Consider the following 26,786-nt stretch of genomic DNA (forward strand, 5'->3'; position numbering starts at 1 on the left):
TATTCTTAAAATGTTGCCTATCCCATTTCTATCAATCAATCTATCTATATTTGTATAGCACCAATTCATAACAAGTGTTATCTCAAGGCACTTTACAAGAAACGGGTAAAGACCTTATTCTTTGTTATTTAATATTCCAATAGAGCAGGTAAAAAACCTTACTCATTGCTATGTTACAAACACCCAACAGTAATCCATCATGAGCACAGCACTTAGCAACATTTAGCAAAGTTACAGTGGCAAGAAAAGATGTCCTTTTAAGAGGCAGAAATCTTGGGCTTCTATCAATAATTTAACTTGGTACAAAAGGCCTCTGTATGGTCATTTTATAAACCTGCGTCAGTTTAGGCTAGGTGTACCAAACACCATGGCAACATTGGTGGTATCTGTTCAAAACCTTGACTTCATTTTTTGAAAACAAATTACATTAATTGAAGTTAAATTATGGCTGTGTTCACCTTGGATCTTAATCATAGTTGCACCCGCTTCACTAGGTTTTAGCAAACAGGGACAAGAACAATTAGTCAAGTGATTTTTTGGGTTATAAAGTAACACCAACATTAACGAGATATACTTACGAATAATAAATAGTATATAAGCTGTCCATCCCATGTTTACTGCTTGAATCTGTGGTTGAGCTACAGTACTTCTTATTGTTGTACATACTGTACATTCGCTTTTGATAAGCGATGAGGAATTACTCTTGACATCTTGCTTCAATCATTTAACAGCTGGTATTTCTTTCCCAGTTGAACTTGTGTTTACCTAGGCTGTGTACCAGAATCGCAGATATTGCTTTCTGGAATACATATTTATAATAGAAGATAGGAATGATGGTCAAAATACATGAGAAAGGCCAAAGTTATGAATAAGAGTTGCTGGGGGAATTTACAGAATCACAATAAACTTGCATTTGTGAGTGCATTAGACACAGGAAATTGCTGATCTTCCATCAATATCGGTTTTTATTTTGCATATGAACATTTCCTGATATCCATGCATACAGTATAATGAGCTCACAAGGTGGCAGAGTAAGAGAGAGAGAGAGAGAGAGAGAGAGAGAGAGCGAAAGAGAGAGTAAAATATATATTCCACCCAATGTATTGCAGGGTGTAATAAGATAGCAGCAACCCACATTGCTTGCACTCAATTAGTTTTACAGTGTCACAAATGAGGTTAATAAAACTGGTTGACTTCATCATAAACTACTGGATATATGTTCAACCAAGTTTTGCAGAAACGTTTTATAGGCCTGATAAAATGTGTCTTCATTTAACTGGAACCTGATATATCTTACTATGTATCTACTTGACATTTCATACAAAATAAATACTTTTATAATGCATGATACATTTATATAATCACTGTAAACATGAAAACAAAACAGACATCATATTTACTGTACTACATGTACTGCAGAGTCAAATCGAAGTGCTTCATAAAAGACTACGATAATATGCACCTCTGCTTTTACTGTGATTGTTCAGAGGTCAGATAGCACCATATGACAGTCCGTGGACAGCTCAGTGGATAGAAGCTTTTATATTTATATTTGGTATTTTCCTCAGCATTTTTTTAAACTCTCAGTCACCGCATGTATATTCATGTTCTCTCAGTAATCATCAGAGTTCTGGTTCACACCGAGTCCACTTTAACCTGGTTATTGTTGGTCATGAGGGGTGAAGGTTTACTCTTGATTCTCTCTCCCGCGTCGTTGGAGCTGTCCTGGAAGAAAATGCGTGCTGTGCACACCGACACTACAATGCGCTTGTACTCACGCCGGAAGTTCTGGTTCAGCACACCATACACAATGGCATTAAGGCAGCTGTTGAAGTAGGCCATGAAGTAGCTGGCGACAAATAACCACTCAGGGATGAGCGGGATCACCACCTCCGGTTTGATCGCTACAGCAAGGCCAATGAAGTTGAGCGGCGCCCAGCAAACAGCGAACAGCACAAACACCACGAACATGGTGACAAAGTTTCTAACGTCGTGTGGCGTTATCTTGGGACGATTGTCTGGTTTGACCCGCCTTCTCACCTGTATGACCAGTATCCAAATGCGCAGGTAGCAGTAAGTGACTATCATGATGGGTAAAATAAAGTGAAAGAAGACCACAGCAATTGTGTAGGCTGAACTGGCAGACTGTTCAAAGGTGCAGGAGTAAACTCGTGGGTCATACTGAAGTGAGCCCACAAACAGGTTTGGCACAATTGCCACCACAGTCAGTGCCCAGATTAGCATCACATAGCACACAGAGTTTTTGTCACTGTACAGTTTATCATATTTGAGGCTGTGGCAGATGTAACAGTATCTGTTGATGGCGATGCCAGTGATGTTAAAGATGGAACCAATGACGCTGATTCCCATGAGGAAGCCGCTGATTTGGCAGTGAGCGTAACCCAGGTTCCAGCCATTGTGGAAGATGGAGGTGAGGACCAGGGGGTATGGATAGATGGCCACCACAAGGTCTGCCACTGCCAGGCTCACGACAAAGATGTTCCCTGTAGACAAAACACACACCCACAGGAGAGACAAGAGAGGACACATGAGTAATTGACAACAGAAGCTAAGCAGATTGGTCATCTCAATGAATAAGGCAATGAGCGTTGGTAAATATGCCAGGCAAATAATTCAGCAACATTTTGGAAATGACTGTGCAGATAAATTGCTATTATAGTTTGTTTTTTTTACCTTTGTATTAGCCATTTGTTAGCATACAATCATTCAAAAGCACAGAGGACACATGTAGGCGTAGTAAGGACACAGTTGACAACAAAAACAGCAAAAGATATCTAGTCTAAAATGACTAGTTTTTGAGGACCTCTGCCATCTTTGTCATTTACTGTAGGAAGGGCTCAACCCACAGGAATTTTGACCTGATTTGTACTAGATTCAGCCCTTTGGACAATCAAACAAATCTGGTTTTGTACCTTGGTTAATACTAGGGCTGTGCTCATAAAATCGATATGGCAATATAGCTTCATGTGCTCCTTGCAGATACATGTATTGCTGCAGATGTTACAGAATCAATATGGCTGCAAAGCTGTGATGACAGTCTTAAAGGACAATTGAAATGCGGTGCAGTTCACAATAACACCATAGCCATAGCTCTGGGATTCAAATAATTACTATATATGTATTTATAGGATCTCTTAGGACCTGAATTGAAGTGTTTTAAGTTTGAGGATCCCTATGCCTCTGCTGTTATTCTCAACAATAAAGTACAACTGTTGTAGTGAATTCTGTGTAGGACATGGTTATTATCCCAAAGCAATGTACATCACGATATGTATCATATCGTGGCCTCTGTATCGTATTGTGGGGTTATGGGAAATACCCAGCCCAAGTTGATACTGATGTCTGGCCTATCTGGTAATGTGAGGCGTGTTCAAATCCATTTCAACCTCTTGATCAGCTCCAAGGCTTACTAGGCCTGTCCTGATAATATTGTACATGTGATACTGGTACTTACATCAGTACTGTCTGAGCTGAACAACAACAGCCAAAATATGAGAATCCTTCAAGGGGCAAAGCTGTTGTTGGTGTTTACAAGGAACAACGAACACTGAAGCCCTGTGGCTAACATTTACTGTACAATCACAATCTCCAGTTCTTAAACAATATGTCACGATACATTTTCTCATACAGGAATGTGAATCTTTCTGGGAGTTTTTTCTTGCTGCAAAGTGTTACTTTTTTGGTTGTAGTCATGTCCATTTTACATCTGCTTTGAAAATTATAAAATGAAGATCAGATGTGATTTTGAAATGTCTTTATATTCAACACTTAAGATGAACATTATTTTAGAAAGAAGATCTTTGAAATGTATCCTTGTAGGCGCATTGTACAATCAATTTCATTTCAATTTTCTAACTCCTGTAATACTTTCATATAATATTCAACAAGAAGTTACATTTAAAAGAGTGACTTGGAAATACGGATGATGAAAAACACTTTTGAAAATCCTAAAATCTATAATACACCAGTTTTTTTTTGTTGCCGTTAATTCAAGTGCGCAGGAATAGAAAACATGCTCAGACACCAGCACAATCCTTTAGAGACATCTATTTGTTTTGTTGCTACCTTGTTACATAAGCGAGTGTAGTCTTTGTCCCCACACTGTGATGGGGGACATTAGACATGGCTTGTTGGAGAACATACTGCTACAGTCAGAAAGGCAACAGACAGCAACTGTGATCCTCAGCCTCTTTAAAAGTGAAATACATGATGTGCACTTGAAAGAGACAAAAGAGCAAATGTTTTATTATGCACCATGGGAAAAGCCACATGCACTGCCGTGCTTCCCTTAATTAGGCTGACCTCTACATTTCAGCATTATTCACTGTTGAGTGGCCTGTCATGAGGATGTTGGAGGATTGTAACATCTAGCCACAGAGCATTTTAACAGCTGTCACTTACATAATAGTGAAATGTGCCCCATGTAAATGTAAGCACCATATTACACCTATTGACAAGTCCACATCCAGCTTTCCTTATGTGACAACACCCTGTCACGAATGATAAGAGGCATTTACTGGCTGTCAGATGGGAACTAAGCGCATCGTATATCTCTACAATCGCTGCGGAGCAATTTCATTTCTGCGCAGACGTTTGGTCTGTCAGGATCAGACACACTCCCACAACCTGCAGGCAGACCTGTCAGTCTCACCTGAGCATAAGAAGCACACTACTGATCAGCCCGGTGGCCTGTTATCTCATGAAGAACATACCAACCATTCCACTGCCAGGGATCACATGTGGCTATTAATTAAGTTTTATCCTTTTTTATCTGTCATTCAGCTGCCCTCTATAGGGAATTAGGTGCACCTGCTGCTGTCAAGACCCTACGGCTGCTGGAGAGCTTTGCTTCTAGATATGTGCGTGTGTGTGTGTGTGTGTGCGTGCGTGCGTGCGTGCGTGCGTGTGACTCTCTTTCTCTTTCTGTGTGTTTGCCTACACTCTTGTATATCTGTCTTTGTGAGGACCTTGAGTGTAAGATACTCCTTAAAGTGAAAACTTTTTTTCTAGGACTACTTGATGGTCTTTTTACACATCTGCTAATGTATATTAAGTACTTAAATAGTTCAGTGTATGTGTGTGTGTGTGTGTGTGTGTGTGTGTGTGTGTGTGTGTGTGTGTGTGTGTGTGTGTGTGTGTGTGTGTGTGTGTGTGTTGGGAACACAAAAGATACAAAAACATAATAAAAACACTGCTCCATACACATCACTAGTGGTCATTACAGCACAGGATACATATCAGTCTTAGTTGTAAAGTTAAGACAAGTCTCTGCGCGTGCGTGGATAAATTGAGCAGATTAAAGTTGTTTGTTGCAAAAACTACATATATATCCCTAATATACCCTGGGATAAGAGCAAACCCCCCCCCCAGGTATCGTGTCATACTGTGGGAAACACTGGTGTATGTGTCTGCACTTGTACAAGTTACATTGTGGGGACATTTGTGGACTTGTGGACACCATTTGTGGACACTGATCCCACAGGACAAACTACTATATTCTGTGGTTAAAACGTAATTACTGGTGAAGAATCATGTCAGGGATGTAGTAAATATAATTAAGATTTTACAAGGTCTCCAAAGAATTGATGAAAATCAGTTAATGGGCCTCCTTAGTGACAAGAACAAGAACGTGTTGCATGTGTGCATCCATGGCTGAAGTCAGTCAGGCTCTATATACTGCAAAATGAAACACATCTTCCATGTTCAAAGACAATGATGAGACAACTTGCAGCAGTCATCTTAAAGGGACTCCCTTTCCCCCCCTTGGCTATTCTTTACTGTAACAACCCTGTTAAAACGTTTTAAACTCAAGTCACTCAGCATTAATAGTCTTGACCTTGACAAGGTTGTGTCATGAAAGGCCCACTGGCAGCTGGCTCTTTTGGCTGTTGGACTTTCTCGCTCTCAAGTCTCTGTCACTGTGACCAGCCTTATGATTGACGCATCACTTTGAGTTTTCATTTGGCTTGAGGAATGATATGGCCTAGCGCTGTGTCCCTTTTCCATTTCTGCAATCCAACACTTTTAGCCAATTTCTGTTAGGATTTAGGTACAAGAGAAGCCCATCTGAGAAATGTCTTCCCCTGTAGCTTGCGAGGAATTCTGACACACACAGGAAAGTTGACAGAAGATTCACAGTACATTTAGATAGTATCCTGCCAGGTTTCTTTCACACTTCATGGTGTTGCAGCATAATCATAAAGTGGAATGCAGAGTTTGTTTCTTTTATTACTAGCACCCCCTCAAAAAAGGGAAAACGTTTTTTCGACATACTGAGCAAAATTAATTTAAACCCTCCAAATCAATAGTTTGAAAATCTATCTTGGCAGCAATGACACCTCTGAGGCTATATCTGCCTGGAACATCTGAGTTAGGATTTTGTCCCATATTTCATAGCACAGTTACACTGAGTTCAGTCAGGCTGCAAGTGAAAAGTCTGTGAGCTGCTATAGTGAGGTCTTTTTGCTGATTTTTAAATGTAATTTAAGTCTTGGCTTTTACTGGTTCATGCCAGGACCGTCACTTTACTCTCCTGAAGCCACTGCAGTGATACAGATGGGCTTCAATTTGATAGGGAGCTTAGCATAAAATCAGTCAGGAGAGTCTATTTGACTGAATATTTTGCTTTTTTACTTGTTGATTGACTACTTTCATAGCATAATTTAAGCTCCACCTCTTGCCTGCGCTCTACTGCATTCACAAACTATGCCACTTGTACTTGAATGAGACCAGGCAATCTATTATTTCTCCTCATCTAATCAGTGTGTGTTTTCTTTAACCCAATCAGCCCATCTCACTTTAATCTCACAATCCTGACAAAAAATCCTGAAACATAAACAGTGGCCAAGCCACAGGCCTGACCAATTATACGGTTATTTCCCATAATTTGGCATTAGCCCTGAATTGAGTTTCAGCCAAGTACTGAACTGTGTTAATCAGCTAGACTTGGATATGTTCACACAGTCTCTTATGATGGAACTGGCTTAATATCCCTCCTGAGGGAACGCAAACTGTCACCTATACTGTAAGTCTTCACTCTGGGCTTCTTATTTTTCCTTCTCCAGCCTCATAATTCTGCTGTCCCTCTACGCAGAAAAGAGCCCCTGCAGCATGAGTCTACCACCTTCATGCTTTACAGCAGGGATATTGTCAGGCTGGTGGTGAGCTGTCTGTTTCTCCAGATTGCTTTTGGACTACAGCTGAAGAGTGACATTTTGCATTGTATCACACCAATGTTTTGCTCTCAGAGTCATGCTGTGTCTTCTGCAGTGACGTCTTTCAGTATTCTGCCATGACGCCTGGCAAATACTGCTCTGTTGTCACTCAAAATGTGCTTTGTCAGCTAGCTCTATCGTTCCATCATTGGTCCTTGAATTCTTAATCACCTCTCTGACCGTGGCTCTCTTTGTACAGTTAGTCTCTCTGTATTTTTTTTTAAGGCGAGGCTAATAAATGTTTAGTCTATTTTTTCCCAGATACCTAGGTTTTCTCATATCCTACCTTCGATCTAAACCCTAAATTATTTCAGTTCTTATACTGGGTTCAGTACTTCCTGAGTTTTCCTAAGTCCAACAAAAGTTAAGCAAAACCGTATTACATTTAAATATTCTTTTAAAACATTTTTTAAAATAAATATCACAATCTGTGTTAAGATAGTTTGATGTTAAGAACTAATAGGTCAAACTGTTTGGGAATTGATTTAGCTAGGGTGACAGAGCAGTGAAGGTGTTCTTCAGTAAAGATAGCCACCCCACCTCCCTTGGATGATCTATCCTGCCTAAACAGGTTGTAACCTGGCAGGTGGATTTCACTGTCGGAAATTGATTTTCTTAACCAAGACTCAGTGATGACAAAAAAATCTGACTCAATCTGTGAATTTAAAACTACAAAAAAAAAAAACCCCGGCACAATTGAAAACAAAAAACTGCATGTTACCGTTACCATGGAGTCATGAACCCAGACTGTCAGTTGATCTAATTTAGGGACTAAACTCCTAGCATTGATGTGCAAAAATCCCAGGTTTTTTCGGGCACAGAAATCAGCAAAACAAAGGTTATCAGTTATCAGACCAGTAGGTGACACAACATTTGCAGCAGTGCCAGGGTGGATTATGTACATTACCTGATATGATAAGCAGAAGAACAATCAGTGCACGAGAGAGAATAGTGAAAGTACTACACTGCCGTTTTTTTATAACAGATTTTAACGTGGATGATAACACAATCATTATGAAGAACAGTCTCAAGATATAGCATGACAGCAGCGATGGCGGGAGAGAGTGCAAATGAACACCGAAAACCCTTGTTGTAAAAAGGGAGTCAGTGTCTCTGTGTAGCTGTGAGCGTACAGAGATTGTTCTGCGTTTGACAGTGAGGATGCGCTCGTGCTGTTCAAGCAGAGGGCTGGTAAACTCACTGGGCCCGCACGGTAGAGAGGGCACCCTCCCCGGTACACTCTCCCCGCGGTGGTCGGTGTGCCCATAGTCCCGGAACGACAAAGCAATAAAAAGCGAGAGATGGAAGTTCATTGTCAGAAACGCAGTTCGGTAAATAGTTAACTTCAGCTGAGATGCGTGCATCGGTGTGGGCACGCGCGCATGTGTGTGCGTGTGTGTGTGAGGGTGTAGGCTATCGGCTATGGAAGCAGGGTGGAAGAGGGGAGAAAGGAACCTGATCGGAGAGAAGGCAGCAGGGTGGAGGAGAGCTGGCGGTACAGGGCGGCGGGATGGGCGGCGAGCTGAGAGGCAAACTGAAGGGGCAGCGGAGAGCAGAAGCAGGGCAGAGCGAGGAGGAGCGGAGAGTAATCCAGACAGTTAGCTTCGAGCTAACTCCGCGATGGGCAATGACCGCAGTTTCTGCTCATCAGACACCGCCGAAGAAGACAGAGAGGAGTCCTTTTTTTGGGCTCTTCCCAGACAACGACTTTCTACTTCTACAACTTTGGGGAGATCTATGAATTATTTCAAACTTCTTGAAAAGGAGTACAATATGTGACCTTTAAACTCTGCTCAAACGATGCCTTGTGTGCATTTTACCCAAGGTCAAAAGCCAAGTCTAATAGAATATCTTGACAAGGGAAGTTACGGTTGTTAATGTCAGAGGGTAAATGTGCAGTAAAAGCACGGAAGAACTTATAACGTGCTGCAGAATCTTATATTAATGTATGTTAATGTGTGGAGAAACTACCCCAGAATTATGAATACATTTCAACATGTCAGAATATTTTAATTATCGTAATTATGACACTGCATGGATAATGAAATGCTTATCTCACATTTTGACATTCAGTTATAATCAATTGGCTCTTAATTCGTGGCAGTGCGAAGACAAGTTAAAGATGTGCTGTGAGACGATGGGTATGTTCCTGACCTTCAAATGTACTTCGCTTGCCATGCAGAGTACTGTTCGCAAGACACTTTTATGGAACAGCTTGCAAAAAAAGGGATAACACAAGGCAATAATGTTTAAACTGATTTTGTTCTGAAAATTAATTATTTGTTCTGTAACAGTCTGAAATCCATATCATGTCTCAATACAATTCCAGGATTTAAATTTGTGATCCAAAAAAGTAAATACAGCTAAATACTCTGATGAAAAAAACAGCATTGCAATGGTTGAAAATGTAACTTAATAGTATGCCTGCATTTAAATTAGCGTTGGTCACTATCACTAGTTGGCACCAGAATTACTATTCAGTAAAACTAACTATTTATATTTGTATTAACTCAGGCCCTGAATGCTAGTCAATTGTGGTGTCTAGGCTGGAATGCAACATTGACATTGTTTTCCTGCAGATGCTGTGATCCCATGCTTATCTGTGTTATATTTATTTTACTCAATTTTGACAGTTCACAGTGGGTTTTTTTTACCTTCAGATTACTCAATCAGTCTGAATCTAAATGAGCTTTTAATCAACTTTTAAATGAATCCCCTCGGAACATCCCTTGTTGAAATTTGTAACTAGATGCATCTTCTTGTTGGGAGTCTGAACGTTAGGAAGTAGGACCGAAAAAGGGCTTTAAACAAAATGAAAGCCACCTTCTTAAGGTATCGACAACCATAAACTAACAGCAGAGCGGATACTTTGTCTGTTGTTTTCTGTAACCCTCCAGTTTCTCAATTAATCAACTGCAAACCAGACTTCAAAATGGGTGCACGCAGGTCTGCATTCATTGACCTTGCCAACACAACCTGGTACTTTGTGCTGGTCTTTCTTATTCAGTTGGTACAAACAGCCCTCAATGATTTACCATTTTTATTCTGTCTAAGAAACCTTCTTGTGACTTTTCTTTCAACATTACTGAGCTGCTGACAGCTCATACATGATTCAGTGATCAGCAGTCTTGAATAAAGATCAGTCCTTAATGAATGAGTGCACAATCTGTTGTTTTTTTTTGTGAGAGTCTGTGTGACAAAGGGGCGTTTAGCTAGGTGTCGTGAGGAAAGGGGGGGGGGAGGATTATTGTGTCACTTCGTCCAGCAGATCTAGGATGGCAGCTCCTGGTTGTGCACAAGGAAAAGTAATAAAATGCACAAAAAACAACAAATGTTAATGTTGGAACTCAACTTGAATATAATTTACAATAATTCAAAGAGAAATGGAAACAGAAAGAAAGAGGTAGAGAAGAATATAATCAGAAAAGACTGAAGTAAGCCTCTGAAGAAGCAGAGTGATTATGTCTCGGGGTCACTATTGGATTTACGCATATTGTGTTTATGAATGACGCCAGTGACAGGCGTGGGTGATGAGGCCTTTTTAATCTCCTTACTCTCTCCTACTGAAGTTATTTCAGTAGAGTAGAGTAGAAAAACACACCCAACGTACGGTACGTTAATAATGAAACATGGACGCTGGAGGACTAAATGTGTCAATAGCCCTATCCATAGCTTCATAGAGATTTTCTTTTCAGCTGCAGAGAGAATGCTTACAAAAAAAAAAGGGAGTACTTCTGACATGGATATAGAGAGAAGTTGTTTATTCCAACCCTGTTGTGGCAAAAAGGAAAGAAGGGATTTACAAACTGACCTCAAGTGCCCTCCCTGCAAGAAACAGAAACAGCAGAGTGGAAGCTGCATAATTCGCTGCCAGGCTGATTCCAGTCCGCGTCAAGCAGCATGGCTGTTTTCATACAAGTAGCCTGAAGAATCTTGAAATGTCAGATTCAAGTTTTAATCAGAACACAAACAAAAACAGTGCCGCTTATGACAGAATGCCTACACTGACTGAAGAATGAAGGATATATTTTTAAGGGTAGTGTTCAAATGTAAGGTTATTTCCTGAGTCATGGCATCCAGAGATGTTCACCACTATGTGATTTCCCTAATTCTTTTGGGATTCCTTGGCGATTCTCTCAGGTTAGCACACAATGCCCTTTGTTTAACTTACATTTTGAAACAGTGCTGCTTTTTCTTTCCCCAGTAAAAGAGGATTTTTGCTAACAGCTTCACATTTCAGATCTCAAATAAGTATTTTGTCTTTATTAAAGGAAGGTATAATGAGCTCTGTTTTTCTTGGCAGTGTTATAATGTCCTGTGGGTGTTAGCACTTCAATGCAGCTAGAGTGAGATTTTAAAATCTCAGATCAAGTGAGGTTTACTGGAAAACAAGCCAACTTCATCTATCTTCAAAAGCCGCCTCAAACGTTCTCAAATTGCCAGGCATCTTTCTTTCTTTTTTTTTTTTTGTACAGCCAACAATGGCATTTTTGAGGATCATGTGTTGTGAAAATACCTGTCCAGCACACTTACTTTCTCTGCTTAGGAAACAGAGCTGACAAAACACCACGGGTGGTGTCACACTGGATGTCAGCCAGGCCCCCACAGCTGGTGGCCTGACACAGGATGACAGGTCCAGTCACTTCTTCCAGATAAAGCCCCCTAGACACGTTATCCAATGTCATGTTGTCAATCTGACCGTCTTTATCTGTCAAGAACTATACTGTATGTATTGAACAGTGTTTGTTTGTCAGAACAGCAATGGAAATACAACTATATTGTTATATTTTAAATGTTTAAAAGCCGAGCATTTTAATCTCTACCATTAAATGCAGCGGTATTTATCTTCCCATCGTGTACACACACACACACACACACACACACACACACACACACAGGTGAATGTTCTGAAATTACTTCATGATCATGATGATTCTTTTAATTCTTATCTTACAATCATAATTTCTTTCTAACAACTCCTCTCTCTCCTTACTCCCCTCTGCACAAGTTGAACACAATGGAGTTAAATATAAGTTCTAATGACATTGCACACTGTCTCCATATATTATACTGTAAGCTTTTTTGCACTTAACCGTCATAAAGTTTCTTATTACTACAATGTCACATCGTCTTTATTATATTATTTGACTTTTTCTACTGTTTTAAATGTAATTTGTATTAATTAAATTTCCATGACTATATTGCTGTTTATTAGCTTCCTATGTTTTATTCTACCTCTCTATGTTCATTGATTTTGCACAAGAAACACAAAGATACATTCATTGGAGGTGCAAACATACATGGCATTAAACCTGATTCTTAAGATATCCAGAAAAATACGATTTATTTCCATACAAACATCCAATAATGTGCGACACATAAATCAACCACCTCATTATTTTTCTCTAATTTTTATTATTAAAATAATCTCATCAACCATCGGACCCTTTTTTTCATCATCCATACAGTTGGTGCTGAAGCCTACTGTTTCTGGCCATTGTCTTACTTTTTTTTTTACTGTGTTATTTCACCTTTTAGTCATTTTATCTCAACATGAAAAAAGATGTGATCTTAAGGACCACCAGGTCAGTGTGTGTGGGGGGGTTATCCCCTGAGGAGCTGGGGGTTGGGTGAGCCATGTGGCCAAGTGCTGCTCTTGTAGCTGGTGATGCTGCAGAGCTTAAAAGTACTCCAGCTGCTACCAAGTGAGCCAAGCTGTGTTTCTGCCACTGCGCCTGCTATAAAATAGAAATAAACTTAACACATTCATAGCAGTTCGTTGCATTGTTGCACATTCTGTCTTTATTTTACAACCCACGGTAACAGATAGAGGAGATAAAGTAGGACAATGCCTACGGAGACCTCCGTCTGAGGCTAAGTGCTGTTTGAATAAAGGTATTTCTGCTGAGTTCCCGTCTCAGCAAACTGTCATTAATGTGGCAGCAGGTGCAGGTTATTTTGCTGACACTAGTATCCGGAGTGAATTGAACCCCTCTCATACCACAGACATGTGAGTGATGTGAGGCTTCTGGAGTCTGCTAGAGCAGATTAATCCCTGTGCATCACTGCTCACAGAGACCGTGATGCATTAGTTATGTAATTTCATCGTGAAGCTGAAGCTCTACTGTTCTTCTTTTTATCATCCATTTCAAGTTCTAATTCAGACAGATCAAATGTATAGGATCAAATATATGGGATTGTGTTGCACTCCTTTCTCCGACGCTATGATGTGGTCATCATCCTGGTGTTTGACAGGTTTTGTGTACATTTATTTCTTGACTTATTGTTTGCAGTGCAACCACAAGCCTGGAGGCATTTTGTTTTGCATGTTGGGACATATTTATTTCGCCTATAACAAAAACCAAGAAGCTGTCCGATAACTATGCAATTAAAAAATATAACATTGGTGGAAAATAATGATTGGATCATTTTTTCTAGTTTTGGCTAAGGTTATTCTCTCTGCTAGCTAAACAATGTTGTACCCTTGTTGTTACCCTTTTGAAAATCTGTTGTGTCTTTAAGAGCTAATTGGTGATGGTATTAAAACCAGTATATGGACTCGCATACTGGCTGATACCCTATACCGTATCAAATGCAGATTCTAACACTGGTGGTATATGGTAAACTCTCATATTACTCTCATATAGCTTCTGACTCAATTCCAAATCCTAGATTTACTGGTTACAGTTTCTATTAGAGCTTTAAAAAAGTGATCTATTATCCCATTGTTCATTGAACTATTCCACTCTTCTCAGTTTTCATTTCTTTCTGGTTCTGGACCCATACTTTAGGTTTGTAATTAAGTAACTTCTCTGTTTGATTTTGACTGTCGATATTCACAGTGTATTTTACATTTTCTACAATAAAGAAAACAAGTAGAGATGCACCGATTGCAATTTCTCTGGCCGATTCCGATCTTCACCCGATCTGACTTGCCGTACCGATTTCTCGACAATAGACCTACTGATTTGATCCTTTTAAGGCTCTATTATTGACAGCAAAAGCAAACAGTATTTGGAAAATGTATTTGGTTAAAGTTGTTTTTTTGTTTAAAATAAAGACTGTTAAGTAACTGTGTGTTGCAAATGAATCTTCAAAATTACCACAGGTAATTTATAATTACCTCAATTAATAAAGCCTCTCTCATTCTCCAATAAATGTATACGATGGAAGTGTCTATATGCAAAGTCAAATTCTCTGCATTAAATTTTCAACAGCCATTATTACCTCTCTTAAGCCGGAGGTTTTTAATGATAGAAACAGAGAAGTTTACAGCTTCACTCTGTTCAGCTGAATTCTCAATGACTCCTGAAGAAATGATCACTTACAGACTCTCACATGTCTGCCACTTTCTCTCACTGCCTCGGTGAACGCTATTTGTGTTTGCAAAGAGTTGTCTTCATCTTTACATCGGTTAATTATCTAAATTAATCTATAATATTACCTGTAAAGTGATACTTCTCACATCAGGCCAAACGATGAAATAACGCACTCATTCACTGAGGGTTTATCATTCAAGTGTCCTTCCATAACCAAATAATATTACGGGAATATTAATAAAATATGTTTACGTGCTGCGCTCCCGCAGCCTGCGAGGGAGAGAGAAATAGAGACAGACAGCGGGAGCACACACGTACATACAGGCAGAGCGGATCAACCATGGGCAGAGAGGTGAGGAGAGAGCAAGTGCAGGAAAGCGGTTTGTGTTTCTCCTCCTTTTCCCTCTTCATGCTGAGGGACACCTCACATCTGCACTGCCGTCCATGTTAGCTTGTTGTGTGTGTGGCTGTCTGTTAGTGTTTGTGTCGCCGTGCGCGGGGCATGAAACGGCTCGTGTGAGTGTGTGTGTGTGTGTGTGTGAGCCTGATCGGCACAAAATCGACTATCCTCGTTAGAACCAGCCGGTCACTGGCCAGGGCAAACTAGGCGGGAAACTGTTCGGTTCTGGTCACATGCCGATCTATCCGTGCACCTCTAAATACAATTGAGCTGTACGCACCTGGTATCACGACACCAAGACATTGATGAAGGTACTACCTCAGTGATTATCAAGCTTAATGGCTGACTTTGAGTAACATAAGCAAAAAACCTAAAGTAGAAGCGTAGAAACTAGTAACGTTTTTAGGTATTTCTATTTAACTAGAATTAGCAGTAGCCTTTCTTGTTGTTTACTGAAAACAGGGCAAATATAACTCAGAAGTATTCTTACCATGCTGTAGTTCATCCTCAGTTATTTTAAACAATCTCCATTTTCATTTCAGTATTTTTGCACATTGACCTCATTTTCCAGTGTCACTATCATGCTTTTTCAAGCTCAGCTTAGCTTTGAAAGCCTGTTTTCTTCACAAATCCCCAAAGGCACCATTTCCTAAAACTAAACTCTAAAAGCTGCATTGTTGTAAGAAAACAGAGCTTCACAAACACAGACACTGTGTGAATATCCCTTCCAACATACAAAGAGACAATAAAGCGCAGCACATTTAAACACAATACGGACAAATTATCGGCTGAAAACAGATTTTGGAGGGTGGTTCTTATGCCTCACCTAACCTCCGAACAAAAAAGGGACCTTTTAACCCCCCTCGTCCTGCCTCAATGTGCAACAGGTGATTCCAGTCTGAGTTGTAGAGGAGCACTGTGAAAGGCAGACCAGTGCCAAGCGTGGCAGGGGGCTGATGGGTTGACCCAGATAAGTGGAGACAGGTCCAACCAGGACACACAGGATGGGTTTGAGTACAGTGTTTTGTTGACCAATGCCTCTCTCTCGCTCTCTCTCAGTCTCTCTTTGTATCTCTCAAACACACAGCCACGCGCACACACACACACACACACACACACACACACACACACACACACACACACACACACACACACACAGACACACACACACACACACACACACACACACACAAAACATGATTGCACTCCACCTGGCTCCTCTTATAACCCACAATGATTACTTTGCTGTAACACTTCACTTCATCTATACTCCACAAAACAGCACACTAAAAACGTTGTCATGCTTGTTTCCGAATGGAATCTTCCACTAATTCAATTTTGAATTCAACCATTCAAATAAAAAAATAAAAACCACCATTCTGCTTCATTTCCTGAAGACAAAGTGAAAACTGATAAGAAAGACAACTAAAGTCACGTCAGCTATGTAAGAGTGTACGTAACCAGCTCTGTAAACAGAGGGCTACTGTATACATGAACAGATAGGTACTGTCTGCAGATGGTCACATGGAGGCTGTTGAAACATCACAATCTGTTCCTAGTTGTTCCGAAACTCCAGCAGGTTGGTGGTTGATGCCAATGAGTTGAGGCTTTGTGATATGACATGAAATCAAACTTGAGAGCCAAAATGATGAACTGAAGTCTGACACACTTTAACCGAGACTCTGACGGCCGTGTGTCCTTGGGTTATGTCTAGATCAGTGGTTCCCAACTTTTTTTTGTAAGAAAGCTGAGCCCCCCCTCCAGGTCCCATACGGAAAAAAAATGTGCCTATGAAACATTTCTTACCAAAAGACCTTTGAACACATTTCTCAGTAATGTTTTAACATGAAAAATGTATTCTCAATAAGTTTTAATAAGTCTCAGAGCTCCCCAAAACATGTCTGTGAAGTTTATAAAAACCCACTCTGATCCAGTATTTGACCATGCCTATAAACCCCTCTATTTTAGCCATGTTCAAAGCAGGCTGTTTCTGTGTCTGTAGCTTTAAGTGAGCTGTGTGTGACCACGCCCCTCTGTGGCTCAGACTTTCTTGCACCACGCCTGATTGTTTACAGTCAGAAGGCAGACACAGAGGGCAGAACAAACACCTACCTGTGGGAGTGTCACCCACCTAAGGGGAGGGGTTACTGCCCTTTGTGATGTCACAAAGGGAAAATCTACCAAATGACCTGTTTGAGCACACATTTCCTGAAAAGTGGAGCAGGCAAAAGGATGGACTTTTCTTATCATTTTATAACTTGTAGACAGGCTGGGGACACATATAAGTGTTAGACAACATTGGTAAAGTGTATTCTGTATAATATGTGACCTTTAATATGTGCACATATAATTTTGACATCCTCAGAGCAGAGATCTCAGGCGCCCTGGACCCAAAGTTGGGAACCAATGACTAGATGGTTAGAGTTATTCTGATACTTATACCAGCATATAGAGTTTTAGCAAATAAACTAGCCAGTGCACAAATTTGATACCAGAATTTTTAGGAAAACCTAAAGGCTGCAGGTCATGTGTTTTTTTTAAAAGCCCAATTATCATCCAATACTCAAGTCAAAGTATTGAAAATGATATTGAAATGAGAAAACTGTATCTCACTATGAATGGATTAGTTACTGTGCTGCTGCTTACATCATCATAAAGTCTCCTTCAAGCACTCACATTTCCTGGAGTCACCCACACACACATACACTAACACAATACACCCACAAACTCTCAGCCACCAATTGCAGGGTGGCTTGGATTCCCATTTGCAATTACCAAGCAGCTTGATCCTGTCAGAAGATTGGATTGATCCCATTTATGTCATTTAGGTCCCTGGGAAGCAAGTATTTAATGAGGAGTTACTGCCACTCATTATGAAATGAGCACACTCATCATGCTTCAAGGTTACTGAGGTCATTTTACAAACATAGAGGTAAGATTCAGCATGTATTAGTTTGATATTTAGATTTGGATGATATTTCATGTACAGGTATAAAATATACTTGTACTGTAGGTTTTTCCTGCATATTTGTTTAAGTTATTCTTGATGTACACCACAAGCTTTGAAGTGTTGTCAGTCCTTTCATCTTAAGACAACATTTGCATTCCATGTTCAAGTGACAAAAAGGTCCTCTTTGCTGTGAGTCTGTACAGTGAACAGAGTTTAAACAAGATAATAACATCATAATAATAATAATGTATACATTGGTTTTATATGGCGCTTTTCTGAAAACTCAAAGACGCTTTGACAAAAACATAAACATGAATATGAAACTATTAAATTCAAGGAAGGCTTCTTGATTTGCTTCCAGATTTGAGAGAAACGTTGGCCACATCTGATACTGTTGGTAAGAGACAGGAAGGGAACATGATATGAAAGGCCAAACATTTGAACAGCTTATGAACACCCATCAGCCTCCCTGACCTCCACACCCTTATTGTTCACTGTGCTGCCTGGACCTCACATTATTTCCTGAACTGACACTGAACTCAGCCACATAATGGAAAACACTAATGCCAGATAGCTGCGGACAGGGGCATAAAGTATGATGTCCTTACAGTTATAGTCCTTATGTATTTTGGAAATTAAACTAATAACCTACAATGCATCACCATTTCCATATTTTTTATCCCTAAAATGTAATTAAAAATATGATTTTAATATAGTTTCAAGACTGTGTGACACTTAATGTTTCCTTGTGGTCTAAATAATTCAATTCACTTTAATACAAATGACACTCACTTTCATGGTGGAAGTTCAGGGCTTACCACACTGCACAACTGATGGCCTGTGTGTGTGTGTGTGTGTGTGTGTGTGTGTGTGTGTGTGTGTGTGTGTGTGTGTGTGTGTGTGTGTGTGTGTTTGTTTGTTTATGCTGTTGGCTCCAATTTCTCTCTACAGCTGCTTTGCAATTTCAGGATCTTATTTCGGTTTAAATATTTGTGCAGTTTGAGCTTCTCAATAACCACCATGTTTCTATATACCTTGTGGAATGTGTGTCATGATTTAGTTTTGAATTTGAGTTTCCCTGTTTTATCCCAGTGTTGCTTGTTTTCCTTGTGTGTTCATGGTTTCCTAGTTTTGTCTAGTTTGTAATTTTGTCATTTATTATCGTTGTGTATCTCTGTGTTCCAGTGTGTTTTGTTAGATTATTGAGTTCTGTGTGTCTTTAGTGTTTCATGATTTATTTTGTATTGTCCTCAGTGTTTCTCCCTGCTTTGATTGCCCTCATTGTTTTCACCTGTGTTATTAGTCTCACCTGTGTTTGATTACTCCCTTGTCTATTTAGTCTCTGTGTTTCTTGCCCTCTGTGTCAGTTCGTTGTCGTTTGTATGTCGTTTGTTGGCATGGCAGTTTTTGCTCGTGCTCCCTGTTTTTGATCCCCGTGTTTTTTGTTGAACTTTTAAAAGTAAGTTTTTGTTGCCTTTGGCCTTTTTGTTTAATTAAATAATTTTGGTTATTCTGCACGTGGGTCCACCTCCCTTGTTTTCCAACCGTTCGTGACAATGTGAGATGTCTTTTGTATGTTCTAATAAATGCATCTACCTAACCAGTTATTATTTCTATATCAAATCAACATTAGTGTTGCTTCTTGTGACGAACCCATAAAAGAATGAGCAAACAAACCTGCTGTTTTTACTTGGAACTCTGGATTGTTTATTCAGCCATTGTTTTGGTACCTTTTGGTATTCACTCTCACGTTTCCTCACAACACAGTTTCAACAGCAGCCACTATTTCTTTCTAAACCAGGAAAAATAAAAAAGTCAGTGATTAGCTGGTGACATAATGAAGCATTACTGCTAAAAGCCAGACAATTCCCCTCAAAAGATTGTGGCAACCAAAACGGAGATACAAAAAAATGTAAATATTACACTTATTGCGTCAGAGACTCCACATGAATGCTCAACTGTCATGTCTTGTAGTGAAAATATGAAAATATTGCTAAAATAACCGTACAGGTTAAGAACGTCAGTTTTGTGCTTACAAAGGAGACGTTAAAAAAAAAAACAGGCTGTGACGTCTTCATTTACTAAAAGTAGAAGTGCTACTGATGTCTAGGCTGGAGTTCATTCTCAAACATTCCTGGTGCTCACTGACATGTTTCGTTTTGAGGTGATTAAAGAGGTTTCTCAACAGCCCTGCATGGTCCGTACTTCACTTCGGCTTGACATCCAACCTTTTTTTTTTTTTTTAAGAGAGGTAGCATACTGGTTTGAACAATTTCTCCATTGTTTGGTCACTGTGTCTGTAACAGTGCATCCCTCTGTTCTCTGCATGACAATGTGATTTGAATCTAACAGTAAAAGAAAGACTATGCTGTCAGAGTCCTGGTTGATCAATCAGTGATAATGCTGACTGGAATTTATTTAAAGTAACAAGTTTTCTTCCTTGGTGACTATCACTATCTACTATGAGGTGATTATCGGGGTGAATGGCAAGAACCAGGATTGCATGACAGTTTTAGGTGATGAATCTGAAATGTAATGAGTTATGTAACTGTTCTAAAGCCTCAATCCTTTGTATATTTTGACATATTCTTGCTGTTCCCATGGAAAATTGAGGTCAGAACAGAGCTTGAGCATCTGTTGAGCTTTATTATATATGATTAGTTTGTGCAGTAGTTATTTCCATCATCCTATCTGACCCCAATTGACCTGAAAGAGCTCAATGTAATCTCCTTATACCATAGTTGGGAATCTTTCTGCATTTTCTGAATGCCATCTTTTCACTGTGTTTTGAGACTAACATACCATTCATTTCAGGGCTTTGATCAGATGAGCTGTGTTCCATTGCTGTGGTTAAAGGCTTATCTTCCGTTTTTTTTTAAAGAGTGTCACTCAGAGCATAAGCTTTGGACACAGTCTCTAATTTCCTATTTACTGCGTGTAACAGCTCTGCCTCAAAGTCACATTCAGGGCAGCCAGAATGTCATATTCCCACTAATCCCCATATTAAAAAATCCTATCTCTTTTTTGCATCACTAGTATTTTCCACATTCATCCGTCTCAACCTCACGTCACATCATGTGCTGCATTTTCCATGGTAATTACGATGACAAGATCAGAAGTTTACTAAACAGGGTGTGCGTGTGTGCGTACAGTCACACAATCATGTGTAGACTTTCAAATTCATATTCAAATAACTTTGTTTATGTTAGGAACTTACAAACAAAAACACACATACAAGTTGCTATCTGCGTGTGGAGAGATGCTTCATGCACCGGTGATAACACACATAGTCATTGTGAATAAACACACAGAGCAGCTGGGAGACAGACATCAATCACGCACCCACGCTTGTCATATAAACCCTCTCTCTTCTAGTCTGTGACGACTTGCAAATACCTCTTCTATTCCCAGACTATGACATCGACGAGGATGGTGGTTGAAAGGAGGACCCTGATACGACCAACGGCATCTATCAGTAGGTATCACTTATTGTACGAGGGCTGGACAAAATATGATGCAGCAAAATATCAGCATCCTGACTCAAGTCATACAGTTATCGAATCACAAGTGCCAAAAATCTATATTCAATTTGAAAAGAAATGCTGCACTCAAAACTGCCAATTTCTACCCACAGAATCACGACTTCATGAGTCCTCACAGTGGTATATGAATAATTTCACATTCATCATGGCAAATTGCTAATCTGTGTTTGTATGTATCTGGTTCATATTCTCCAAAAGTCAGTTATCAACTAGCTTATGATGGTGAAGCATGTGGCAGCCATTTTTCGCCAAGGAGTCTGTAAAGTCCCACCACAACAGATGTCAAAGAACATTGAAGCTGATATCCCTGATGACCAAAAGCATAGCTGCAAACAACTGAAACCAGTGCTCACTGTGTTGGTTGTGTATTGTGTAAAATGCTTGCTATATCAACTCAATTTGTTTATTTCGATGATAATTTTTAAGATAAAAGCTTTTTGCACATGTTAAAAATGAATTTATAAATAATTGATGTTTTAATTTGCGCATGCATTCACCATCAAAAATGTATGCTGTGCCCTAAAAAGTGTTCAATCTTATGCTCCTTATCCTCAGAGGCCCTGCTTGTCAAGAGGGAAGGCCGGCAACTGCTTGGGGCCCCAGACAAGTAAGGGAAACCCCAGCAGTGGCTCAAAATGTGCCAATTTTGCAATGACAGTAGGAAACCTCCCTAAGAGGGCCCCATCTGACAGCAATCTCTCTCTAATTGTGCTGCAGCGTATGCATTGTTCCTGTGAAAACCAAAGATTGTCAAAGTCCCTAAGGAAAAATTAAGAGGAATCATCCAAAAGACAAGGATGAAGCGCTCTCTTCCAGTGCTGATAATGGTAACTATTATTTAGAACATAAAGGTGATTTACGCTGGTCGGAGGGCCCCCTGTACATTTTTGCCTCGGACCCCAAAAGACTCTAGAATCACCACTGCTTATCCTACCCTTGAGCCTCCACCGTACGCTGGCTTGCACCCTTCAACAGAAGTTAAACTTAATTCACCTCCTCTTTTTATGACCTTAATCTGACCTCAACTGTGGAGAAGTGAGGCTTGGTCACAATGACCTCATTTCATAAAGATGTCCTTAGACTGATTCTCAAATTGTTCCTAACAGGGACAGGGACAGGCAAAGAAAGACACACACACACACACACACACACACACACACACACACACACACACACACACACACACACACACACACACACACACACACACACACACACACACACACACACACACACACACACACACACACACACACACACAGCCTAAACTGGCCTACAATTACAGCGTGGCGCAGTAATTTGGACCCTTGATAGGATGATTTAGCTTACTTGGAATTAATGAACAAATATGATTAATGGATGATCAATTACTCATTTAGGATCGTATGATACTGTATTTAAGCCTGTCTATGGAATTCTTGACAGCATCTGCTGCTTTCTTTTCTGCAGCCTAATTGAATTACAAAAGAAAGGGGAGGACAGATTATCATTCTGCTTTCACAATAATTTGACGCACAGCTCTCCCAACATTCATCACCCTCAGCAGGAAAGATGTTCACATCATCTGGTAACAGCATCACCCTCTCCCTGAAGGCAGATCACCAAACATGCGTCTTTTCACACCAGTTCATGTTGGCTTCCCATCCCAAAAGAACACTGTTTGGCCAAAATCTGTCCTGATGTAACTGTTTGACGTAACTGAAGTCTCCACTTTGGTTAAATCAAATCTGTTGCAGGGGATGTTTTGTTATAGTATGATCTCAGGGTATGTTAGCCCTTTCACACCTTCTTGCTTTATGAATCGTTTATTTTGTTTAACAGGTGAACATCTAGACACTACAGTTTAAAAAATGTAATCAGCAAATGTGATTAAGTAATTTTAAATTATGTTGTTATTTTTTTTTTTTATTATTTCTTATAGGGTTTATCAGAGCTTTTGGTTCAAATAAACAAGAAACTTTCTCATTCTACTGTGGAAAATATGGACATGCACAGTAAGTTTGAAGCCCTTTGTCTGAGCAGCTGTCATTGTCATTTTCCAACCTGTCATATGATACCCTTTGTGTGGACATTAAAAGATCTTCATATTTCTGATCCCTAGTCTGCACCACTTTTGGATTCCACTCTATGTTTAAACGAAGAACTTGCCTCCTGAAACATAACAGGAATGAGATTTGTTTTCATAAGTCTTTTTATAAACCCTTTAAATTATTAAGATCCAGGTACCACTCATTTGTAAGTACAGCCTGTGCTAGGGTCCATTGTAAAGTTAGCAACTGAAATGCATGGTTAGTCTTAAAGGTCACATATTATACACTTTACCATGTGTTTCGAACACTAATGTGTCCCTATTCCGACTACAAAGCCCCCCAATTATTAGAAAAGTCCATCCTCTCCATTTTCCAGAAAAAGTGTGCTCAAACAGGTCGGTTTTGAGATTTTTCCTATGTGACATCACAAAGGGCATGCCCTCCGAGTCTGCTTTCTCAACGTAAACAATTTGGCATGGTGCAAGAAAGCCCGAGCCACACCCCCTCCCAGAAGGGTGGGATCGAACACAGCTCATTTGCACAGAAACACAGACACAGCCTTTTCTGAGCAGGGCTGAAATAAAGGGGTTTAAAGGCATGATTAAATACAGGATCAGTGGATTTTGAGAAATAAATTTCACAGACATGTTTTGGGGAGCTCTGAGACTCATTTAAACTTGTTGAAAAGGAGTGTAATATGTGAGTTTTAAAATAATAAAGCAATGTAGTTATTGATAATAGATTATCATAGATATGCCCAACGAAGACAGGAAGAGTAGTCTCTTGTGTTATGGTCATGCTCTTTATATTTCCTCCATCCACCTCTTGCAACTCTCACGAAACACTACTGTACTGTTTATTCACTCTGAGAAATGTTGTTTAATAACATAATCCTGTTAGTCACTGCAGTCTAATGATGAAAGAAGTGAATATATACTGTACAAAATAAATTCTAGGAGACAGATTGCCTCAAGAAGCTGGTGACAGTCTTATGACTCCTTTGATACACTAAAACTTTTCACTTCCCTTCCCAACAGCATTAGAGGATGTTTCCTATTTGTTTGCACCACCCATGGGTCTCAAATATCACATTTCACCAGAATCTATTTTTATGGCACCACTTGCCGTCAAATGTCAAATATTCACCACGGTTAAACCACCATTTGATTTACAAGTTTGGAAAACTGCATTGTAGAAACAATGGCCCTAGTTAGATAAAGTGATACTGTCGCTCAGTTTTCTGTAGGTAAGCAGCTACATGCTCACTGTACATGATTGAGGCTTTGTGTTTCTGTTGTCTCCTGCCGGAACAATAATCAAAAATTCATTCATAAATCTTCAAATCAAAATTGACTAAACAATTCTGAGGAGTCAAACAATTAGCAACTAGCTGTCAATTAGTCCAATCCCTAATGATCTCATCCTTCCAATATCATCCCCTCATATAAGGTTAGAAAAGATACAGAGACTGTTCTTCTGATTGGCAGAGAAAAGGTGCACCTTTAAAAAAAATTGTGTGCCATCTTTGTGATCTGTTTCCCACCAACCAACTTTGACATGATCACTTAACTTACGCCAACGCTTTCCTTTATTCACTTCTTCTTAAGTCAGTAAACAGCAACTCCAGCAAAAAAAAAAAAAAAAAAAAAAAAACCTTGTCTATTGCATCGCGTGTATTGTTCTTGTTATAATTTGATTTTGTAAGATATTGGTTCGACTCTGGCAGCCGAGTCAGCAAAGAGTGTTTAATAAATGTCCCCAAGCAGCAATGATATCACACATATCTACCCACATCTACAGTTTTATCACAGCGCAATATTTTCCATAAAGTATATCAGATTATTTCTTCATAATACTTCTTGCCACATGAGTTCATTCTCATATTCTGAGGGAAATTGAAGCTTAGACTAGGTCACCGAGCGCAGAACAGCATGAACATCCAACTTCTTACTGCGTCATTTTTTTTTCTATTGCTGTTGGATGAAGCCCATAGAGCTGTGGATATAACCAAAGTGACTGTGCTTGAAAGTGTGATAAAAACACACTCATTTAGACAGTAATCATGCTGGGCATGTTTATTGGTCATTAAAGGGATACTTCACCCATTTGCATTAAGCTTTTGTATCATTAGAAACCTGGTAGTAATTTTGAATGGTCGTGCGTCCCGCCCTCATTTTCCCCTGAGATGGGAAATCTTTGTATTCCTGAATACAGTCTGAAAAGGAGCTTCCAGTGACGCAAAATGACGATTTTTGCGTCACTGGAAGCTGTTGCGATTAGCGGGGTGAAACTACAACACAAGACCGCCGGCCGCTGCCAGCTCAGTAGCCGAGACATAAGGCCTGCCTGTCGGCGGCGGTGAGGACGAGGAGCCCGGGCCGGCTCGAGCTGGGGCAGACTGGTAGTGTCGGTGCTCTCACTGTTTGCCTATGGACACAGACATAGAGTCTGTTTTCTGCCGGGAATTTCCAAAATTTCCGAATAAGTTGAGGAAATGGCCTCATGTGTTGAAGTAAATATATCTGTAAATGTTTTTATTACTATATTTCTACTGCTATATTGTATATTTTGGAGAAACAGTAACGATCAAATTTCCCTCTGGGATTAATAAAGTATTTCTGATTCTGAACTAGAGGACCTTAGTGGGAGTGGCCTGCGGTGCTGTGCATTCTGGGATTTGGTGTCTTTCATCCACATGAGCCAAAAAGACACTTTCTGCCTTTTCTCGGCCAAGAAGGCACCAACTTCAAAATGTATTTCACATTTCTACTACATGTATGACCCAATGTCAATACAGATTCATGTTTCAACGGGTGAAGTATCCCTTTAAAGAGAAGCATACTGGGCATGAGATTCTCACTCTAAGCTCCTTCTCATTAGAGGAAAGCGTAGGACTCAACTAATTACTTCATGAACATGACAGGCCACGAAGAATGCGTCATAATCTTCCTCTTGAGGATTGGTGCACACCTCTGCACTGCAAACTGACACTTTTATTGGTCTCCCATTTGAAAAAGGCTGGCGAGGAAATATTTCTTAGTCACTGCTTCACCTGCAGGTGAAAGACAGAGAAGGAGTAAGGAATAATAATAATAAGGAATAAGGAATAATTAACAACACAAGGCTTGACAATGAAGCCAGATTTAAAAAGTGGGTATTGAGTTAAGAGATCTTAAGTGATACTGAACAGAGACAAAGGGAAACTAAATGACACTGTGGCTTCATAAAAGAAAGCAAATATTCATCAGTAATTGGACGGATTTACATGGATGAATGACTGATTTTGCAAACAAGCAGTTAATGATAGGAT

The 26,786-nt window shown here is 39.8% G+C and overlaps 1 protein-coding gene across 1 annotated transcript in view; it reads right to left on the reverse strand.

Annotated features, from left to right (window-relative positions):
* Positions 1-947: 947 nt before the first annotated feature.
* Positions 948-26,786, reverse strand: part of mtnr1aa (melatonin receptor 1A a) — a 38,366-nt gene continuing 12,527 nt past the window's right edge. Inside the window, exon 2 of the mRNA XM_061056486.1 lies at positions 948-2,504. Coding sequence (XP_060912469.1) covers positions 1,636-2,504 — 869 coding nt within the window. The 3' untranslated portion in view covers positions 948-1,635. The remainder of the gene's footprint in view (positions 2,505-26,786) is intronic.

Source organism: Labrus mixtus, chromosome 2, assembly GCF_963584025.1.
Source record: "Labrus mixtus chromosome 2, fLabMix1.1, whole genome shotgun sequence".
NCBI classification, from domain to species: Eukaryota; Metazoa; Chordata; class Actinopteri; order Labriformes; family Labridae; genus Labrus; species Labrus mixtus.